Here is an 8,938-nt window from a genome sequence, read left to right on the forward strand (position 1 = left end):
TATCAGAAAGGATTTTTATTATCCATATGTTGTTGTAGTTAATTTAAAAAGTTACTACATTTGCTTTTGGATGATTGAGATGATATCATTGATACTATATGTTTATGCAAACAGGTCAGCCCAGTGCACTAAAGCTCCCGCTATGCGCGGGGTCCGGGGAAGGGCCTGACCACAAGGGTCTATTGTACGCAGCCTTGCCTTGCATTTCTGCCAGAGGCTGTTTCCAAGGCTTGAACCCGTGACCTCCTGGTCACTATATGTTTATGCAAAGTCTGCTATATTAAAATTCAACTTTGGTAGTATGTCAATTACCAAATTTGTTGGTTTAATTAGTGAGAGATGTCTAAGATTTGAAAAATTATGAATCATTAAGAGATTATGGTGGGGAGATAAGGAGTCCATCTCTAATCAGAGGTATCGGTTCGATCCTTGAGAATAGAGTCGTCTCTATTAGGGAGCTTTGTTCCCGTAGTATGACTTTCTGACTCAAATTTGAATTAATCGGACCACAAAATGGATGCGAGATATTGAATCGAAACCAGAAAAAGATCACGAGTATAGAGTTGCTCGTAAGAATTGAATTAAAGTTGATTTTAAAATAAAAGATTGATCATATCAATCTAGGCATTTTAAGAGGTTTTGACACTTCAATTTTGTAATGTTAACGAGCATAACTAGTTTTAAATAAATGGTCAATTGATTGAGTAAAAATAAGTTTGTTAAAATGAGATAAATTACTTTTCTAATGGAAGTAAGAAAAATAAATCTCATAAGTGATATTTCAAGTTTAAAGCCTTCTAAATTTCTAGACAAAAAAAGATTAACGGTTCTTAACGATTCAATTTTCAATTAATCGATAATACTCCTTTAAATTGTTATCTATATTTTTGGGGGTTAATAAGTTAGGGTATTTATTGCTAAATTAAACGTCATGAACATTAATATGAGGCCAAAAATAAAAAAAAATATTTATCTAAATAAAACTACTAAAAAAATATTGTAAATAATGTGTGGTAAACCGTACTTGAAAGGCATAAATTTATATGCTTTCAACTATTTTATTTGTGTTAATGGTACTTATTCATTTCAAATCATAGTAGAATTTTTAAAGAGCTCAAAAATATTTTTTTCGAAATTTAAATCAAAAAATTACAGCATATCAATCTCAAAGAGACAATCCATATGAACTTGATAAAATAACGCTTTCCCAAATATGTCTTTACTAACAAACTACTTATAATGTAAAATTGCAAATCAAAAGTATTACTCTAGAAATCTTATGTTTTGCTCAGAAGAAAAATAAAATTTAGAAAATATGAATAGATTTTATCTAAACTCTAAAGTCATTTTTAATTAATTAGTAATAAAAAAAATCAATATGATTTTATTGAGTTATCATTTAACTATTAACTACTCCGTACATTCATCTTTACTTGTCCACTATACTAAAAAATAAATGTCCAACAATACTGGTTCAATTTATGAAGACAAGATATAATTTTAACTTAGTTCCTAATTTACCTTTATTATTAATTAGTAGTCATTTTTCTATTATATTTTTCAAGACATTGTATTTATTATATTCAAATGATAAAATGATAAAACTATCTTTCTATTTATAATTCCTTAAGAATGGTGCATAATCAATAATAGACAAATATTATTAGATGGAGGGAATAAAATCTAAAAATAGTAGATTGAACCGAGGATGGTAAATATTTTTCACCTCTGACCTTGTTATAACTTTGAGTTTTCAAAAAAACAAAAATAATAAAAGACTTAATAACCCGATATTAATAAATTAATAATATTTTTTCCTAATTAGGTTTAAATTTTGATTTACACTAATCACTAATGGTAGGTAGAAGAGTAATATGTGTTTAGTGCCACAAATTTTCTCGTTTGGTGTCGGAAACTTGACAGAGAAACGAGTCAAGCCGAAAAGAGAGAGAAACAACAACTACATTCGCCGGCGTCGGACTTTTGATTAACGGAGAATTTAACGGCCCGTAGGTAATCTGGAAGCTTCTAAGAGATTATCTTTTCTAGTTTTTCTCCAAAAAAACAGCCTAGCTTTAGATTCCTCAACTGATTCCTAAATTTGTTTGATTTTTTATTAGCAAGTGAGGAAGATGGTGAAGGCAATCATAGCACCGTCGATGCTGTCATCGGACTTCGCTAATTTGGCATCTGAAGCAGAGCGCATGCTCAATTGCGGTGCCGATTGGCTACACATGGACATCATGGTAATTTTTGCTACTTCCTCTTTCTAGCATTTGCTAAGTTGTTGTTGTTGCTGTTTTTTCTTCTTTTTAATCTTCATGATTAATTGTTTGATTGAAGTTAAAAGGAAATATGTTGATTTCTAGCAGCAAACAGTAGCTGCTTTCGTTTGCTATTTATTGCTGAGCTCTTGTTTTTACCATCTTTCGATTGAAATTTAAGGAACGGAATCTTTTTTTATATATATAGTTTAAATGTTTAGTTGTTATTAGCATTGCGTGAATAGCGTGGAGCAAATAAGTAATACAGAGGATTCATGGAGCTTTGCCTAATAATCCCAGAGTGATGAATAGTTGATTGATTGGTAGTTTTTTTTTTTTAATCACCGTAGTGTCCGGGCTAGCTTTCGCATACCTCTACTAATTCCACGAGATACCTATCATCTACCACGAGCAACAAGTACAGGGTAACTCTATCCACTAAGGCTAGGATAGATGAGAAGAAATTACGTAGTGTTTTTGTGATTGGAGGTGTCTTGTTATTAGCTAGGTTTTAAATGATAATGCAGAACCACATGATCTCATATGTAACTGAGTATCAAGAAAACGAAGTGTAAACATGGTGTTGAGAAGCTGGTGTAAAGAATTTTCCAAACTATCGAATTTGTGCATTACTTTCCCCTCAACAAATAATGGGAAACTATAAGCTATGTGACTTTTGGAGTGTCTATATGAAGATTGGGAGATAATCAGCTTCAATGATGGCTTGTTATACTTTGGGACCTTCTTGGCCCATTTAATGAAATATATTTTGCTTATCAAGAAAGAGACTGTATAATTGCTAATAATGACAGTTAAGAAGGTTTATTTTCCTTTAAAATAAGAAGGTAATATTGTAATTTACAAGTAAAGGTTGCATAGGCTTCTGATAACATCTGGACTTCCATATATAAAGAATCTATAGTGGTTGACTACCTTCTTTATTTAGGTATAGTTCTGTTTCTGAGGCCGGCCATATCATGTGAAATATCACTCCAGGATAAACTAGGTGGTTGTACCAGCTCAGCCTCTTGTTTGCTGACTCTATAGCACAATGAACTAGCTAAATCAATCATAAACTTCTCAAACTGGAATATCAATTGGTCTAGAATTATATGCCAAGTGTGCTTCAGCTGCTTTCGCTTGGATTATGTTATTAGTGATATCTTCAATCTTCTCTTCTTTAGAATAAGTTTGATGTAAAGTGCTGTTGAAAATTGTTCCATTAGGCACTTCATGCATCAGCAGTTACTGAAATGTTGTATTGGTGCATTGCAGGATGGGTAGGTCAGATAGTCAGGTCAAGCTCTGGTTATATACATGTTAAATTGCTGGGTGGACAATTGAATGAAAATTATGTTCATCTGATTTTTTCATATTTCTAAAAACAGAAGGTACTGTAATACTCTTTTATTTCTCTGCACTTGTCTCTTTTGCAGTCACTTTGTCCCAAACCTTACCCTTGGTGCTCCAATTATCGAGAGTCTGAGAAAGCATACAAAGTATGGCTTCATGAGTTCCCTATTTCAATTATATTTTTCTTGTTCATAATTTATTTATCATACAAGAAGTTGTTCTAAATTTCTGCAGGGCATATCTGGACTGCCACCTAATGGTCACTAATCCCCTTGACTATGTGGAACCACTAGGCAAAGCTGGTGCCTCAGGCTTTACTTTCCACGTTGAGGCATCTAGAGGTGGGGTTTACTTTGCGCTCTAGATACTTGAAGTATTTGAGGGAGAATCACTCTTTGGCATTTGATAAGTTAATGTTAGTAGCTGTTCACTAGATTGTGATATAGATAGATTGAGTGATATAGGAAAATGATGGGACTAGGGTATAGACTATGAGTAGTTAGTCAAAAAGGTTCAATAAGGGACGAATTGCATATCAGTGTTTTGTATTACTGGTGGTGGAACATCGTTGAATTAATATTGTTTTGTGTCCTAAATACATTGAGTTGTTTTACTCTGTTTGTTGTGAATTGTTTTACTAGTTTAATGGAACCAAAACCTGAAAACTGGACAACATTTTCAAGTAACACATTTTATACTCACACCTAATGGATCTTTGATTTCTGTGGACTTTGTTATCATTAACTTTCATTTCTGTTACAAAAAAAGTATTACTCTTTGCAGATAATTGGCAAGAGCTTGTTCAACTGATAAAGTCAAAGGGCATGAAACCTGGAGTTTCTTTGAAGCCTGGTACACCAATTGAAGAAGTGTACCCACTGGTAGTTCTTCATTATCACATTTTATTAGTTTTATTAGTGAAACACTCAGAATTTCCTTAATACTTTGACTTCTCCTTGTTTTGAACTAAGAATATAACATAGTTTTGAAAAGGAAATCACTTGTTGCCATTGCTGTTGGTGAAAAAGGAACAAACTAAATGATATCTTCAAAATACCTGTCATGATACACCAGTTTACCTGTATATTTTACAGCTTGATGGTGAAAACTCTGTCGAACTGGTCCTTGTTATGACTGTTGAGCCTGGTTTTGGTGGACAAAAGTTTATGCCAGAGATGATGGATAAGGTGAGAATACAATTTTGTATTCTCGATATTGGATATCATTCATCATTTTCTGCATAATAACTTAAAAGAGCCACTCTCTTTCAATTTTTAGGTACGCACTCTCAGGATAAAGTATCCATCACTTGATATAGAGGTGAGCTTTTGTTTCTTGATGGTTTAGTTCTTGTTTTAGATATTCTGACTTTTTCATGTTTTCACGGGCCATTCCCTCATGCATTTTCCATTTCTTGAGTTATCATGTTGTCAAGCTGTACTGGGTTTTACGCTTAATCATTCGTATGAACAATTGTGATACAGGTGGATGGTGGTTTAGGACCTTCAACCATTGAGGCAGCAACATCAGCTGGAGCAAACTGCATAGTTGCAGGAAGTTCAGTGTTTGGAGCTCCAGATCCAGCACAAGTCATAACTTTGATGCGAGGTAGTGTGGAGGAAGCTCAGAAAAGGAGTTGATACTGGAAGAGGCAAGATCTTAGATCTCATGTTGTATTTTAACGACTATTAAAAGCGAATACCATCTTTATAATGTTCGTGGAATCAATATCTCGAGATGCCTGCACTTGTTGAGTTATCCAAGTAGTATTTGTTGAATAAGGTTAAACATGTATTTTGTCATATCATCTTGAGACTTTCACACATTGAGTTATCCAAGTTGCATTTTTGAATAATGTGATATCTGGTGATGGATTTAGTTTGAAGTCCATGAGACTGGATGCCATGTTTCCAAGAACTAACTTAGCTGATAAGTCACATTATTTCAGCTAAAATTTGAGCAATTCCTTTTTGTTTGTGCTGGTCGCATGTTGAAGGGGAAAACTACCCTACAGTGATGGAGTTATTTAAACAAAGAAATGTTGCTGTTTTATTTTGCTGGACAGAACATGTAGGCATATAACATGATCACAAAAGATGGGTGGACATGGTGCGGTATATCGGAATTTTGATATTATGGAGATTGGTATGCATTTTAAACTTTTTGGGTGTTCGGGTTTTGTAAAGAAAATAATCAAAATATCAAATATCGTATCGAAGTATACAATTACATATATAATTCATATATATTATTATAATATTGATAAATGTATTAATATTAGTTTAAACTAAATGTTTAGACATTGAAATTCTGACTACTCTTTCTTGATTGAGATGTCATTTTATAAATGTGTAAGGTGTTAAGTATGATATAATTGAGACGTTTCTTGAAAAGTTAAAGCCATAATAAGGACGAGTATATGTAAGTCGAAGTCAAACAAACTATTATTATCAATTTACTATACTACAAAAAATCAAAACTAAACTTAAAAATATTGAATTATACACAATTAATTTGGTATGATAATAGTATAACATTTTAAAAATTGAAAATCGAAACTATTGAATTGAAGGTTTCACTGTTGTATCATGCCCACTCCTGCCGGAAAATATCTGGTCTAATCTTGTATTTGGCCTAATTATAAATTAATAAATCACTATCTAAAAAAACCTTATTACTCCTTTCTTCTGATTTAATTTGTATGACACAGTTTAACTGAACATATTTTTTTAAAAATAAAAAAGAAATACTTTTGAAATTAATGGTCTAAATAAATTTTAGATATTTGTGTGACTATAAGTCTATCTCATTGACAGTGAAATACAAATTTTAATTTATATATTTTAATAAATATAGGAAAATGATAGATTAAAAAGAAAAGTATACCGCATAAATTGGGACAAAATGGGCCTAAAACATATGTTCTTGTCCCTTACATTTTATAACTCAGTTTTACTCATAATTAATTGATTTTTTTAGAAACACATTAATTTACATAAATGTACTACATTAAGAAAATATTTACCATTTATATCAATAATATTTTATTTACTAAACACTTATAATATAATTATAATACAATTTTAATAAATATTAGCGAGAATAATTTATAAAACTCATATAATACAAGTTTTATTCATGGATAATATATTTATCACATACTTTAATACACTTACAATACATTGTGTCAATTTCTTACCAAATAAGTATAATATATTTTCAAGCAATCACGTAGTAAAAAAGGGTATTAACCCCCAAACAAAGTGTAACAAATATTAGAATTCAAAAATCCAAACGGGCAGAGCATAATATTCTTTCAATTTGCAATTCAATTTTTGAAATTCATCGAACTACTCAAGATGAATATCTCGATTTTACTGAGACATTCTAGAGTTTGGCAATCTGAGGTGAGTTATGAAATATACATAAGTGATGGAATCGTAGTTGGCGATAATATTTTTTTCGTAAATCTAAAATCAGCAATTGTTGCTGAATTGAGCATCAACGAATCATGGAAAAACATTGAAATCTGATACATCTTGTAAGGTAACTCATCCCTAATGATTATTCGTAATAAAATGAGTGTTAAGCTTTACATAGAATTGAAGAAGAACGAGCTTGATTTGCAATGTATCCTGTTACACCCCACACTCTTGAGCTCAGAATGTCTCTTAAGTTTTTTAGAAGTTGCTATGTGAGCCGAATAGTCTACAACGCTATTAAAAACCTCCAAGGGAGGGAGAATGTGATACCTCATAGTAAGGAATGTTGGAAATAGGGTTATGAGAAGTCGGAAGGAGTTGGAGGCCAAGTAAGAAGTCGTAAGACTTGACTTACCTACGTAAGCTACTAACTTAGAAGTCCTACACACTTAAGCAACTTGAGTACACGTCGAGCTTAAGTAGCAAGGAGTGCATACGCTCTTGAAGTAAGACGGGATTACGAGCTCACGAAAGAGAAATAAGGAAACGACGCGCCTACTCGAAGCAAGTAGGTGATGCACCTGCTTGGACTAGCAGGTGATGCACCTACTTAGTGTCAAGTAGGTGACGCAGCAGCTTGGGGTGGACCCCACTGCCATATGGCAACATGTGATTGGCCGAACAAGTTGAGGTGGCACCCTAGGAGGCTGCCACATGTCACCCTAGGGGGATGCCATGTGGAACCTTCTAAAGAGGTGTATATATATGTATTATGTGACTCTTAACTTGTTCAATATCCAAAAATCAGCCAAGAAATTTGAGAGAAAAACGTGAAGAAGGACAAGGAACAAGGCAGCCAGGTTCTTGAGAAATTAAAGGTAAGTTCTTCAAATTTTCTCCGTGAATTAATTATCTAAGGTGTTCCCCGGACACATGGAGGTGTATATATGTGTATTAGGATGAATAATGAGTCGTTACTTCAGCCTTACACTTGGAAACTTGAGAGAAAGTGAAAGAACAAAGAGGAAAAACGTTAAAAACTAGTTAACAAACCCGTTTTTGAATGAGATTGTTGTTAGTAATATCATCATAACTTCTTGTGTACAGCTTCGTTTCGAGTGATTCAATATGTTTTGGAAAATTATTTCATAGGTCTATAACTTTCATTTTTAAAATCCAGTTTTGCTTTTATCTGCTCGAAAAAGGGTGATGAATTATAGAGGAGATACTGCCCAAATTTTGGTTTTGGACATCTTACACGGACTGCTGTTGGTATTTTGGGCATATCTTTTTGTACAGAATTGATGTAGGGGTGATTCAAAATTTTATGCGACCCTAATACACATGTCTATAACTTTCATAGAGGACATAAGGCCTGTTTCCCTCAATTACCCCCTCGAAATGAAGCGACAATGCAAGACAGTAAGCTGTCCAGAATTCACGCTTTGATAGTTTGGAGTGAGTTATTTGGGGTTTGTATTGTGTAATGTTGGTGTGAATTGCTTGTATATATGTTGCAGGTTGTTGTTTTTGGTTGGCTATAGTTATTAGGAATGTGATTGGAAATTCGGATAGGGCATATTATAGGGGAGGTGCTGTCCGATTTCCGTTAACTCTTTAACTAGTTAAGGAACTAGTCGAGAAGACGAGCGAGGAAATGAGTTCTGTGAATACTCGTGTATAATTAAAGGTGCTGAACATTCAAGGTTGTTGATATTCGTATTTCTTTCGTATTGAATAGGTTCAAAGGACGACGAGCCAAACAGGATAAGGAGTAACTCATAAGAGGTATGTGAAGCTTTTCTTGATATGTTTGTGGTATAGGTATTTAAAGCCTATCTTTTCTCTTTCTTTTGGCATGTCTTAGATGTAAGCAGGATATGATATGAGCTTTGGGGG

General features: G+C 33.2%; 1 protein-coding gene across 1 annotated transcript; it reads left to right on the plus strand.

Annotated features, from left to right (window-relative positions):
• The first annotated feature begins 1,867 nt into the window (after positions 1 to 1,867).
• LOC129887463 (ribulose-phosphate 3-epimerase, cytoplasmic isoform-like) lies at positions 1,868 to 5,472 on the plus strand. Its single transcript, XM_055962575.1, has 9 exons — positions 1,868 to 2,013; positions 2,121 to 2,246; positions 3,540 to 3,544; positions 3,701 to 3,763; positions 3,852 to 3,958; positions 4,401 to 4,498; positions 4,712 to 4,804; positions 4,896 to 4,937; positions 5,102 to 5,472. Exons 2-9 carry the CDS (start codon positions 2,133 to 2,135, stop codon positions 5,255 to 5,257), a joined length of 678 nt encoding a protein of 225 aa, XP_055818550.1. The 5' UTR covers positions 1,868 to 2,013; positions 2,121 to 2,132; the 3' UTR covers positions 5,258 to 5,472.
• The last annotated feature ends 3,466 nt before the right edge of the window (positions 5,473 to 8,938 follow it).

Source organism: Solanum dulcamara, chromosome 4 (assembly GCF_947179165.1).
Source record: "Solanum dulcamara chromosome 4, daSolDulc1.2, whole genome shotgun sequence".
In the NCBI taxonomy this organism is placed as follows: domain Eukaryota; kingdom Viridiplantae; phylum Streptophyta; class Magnoliopsida; order Solanales; family Solanaceae; genus Solanum; species Solanum dulcamara.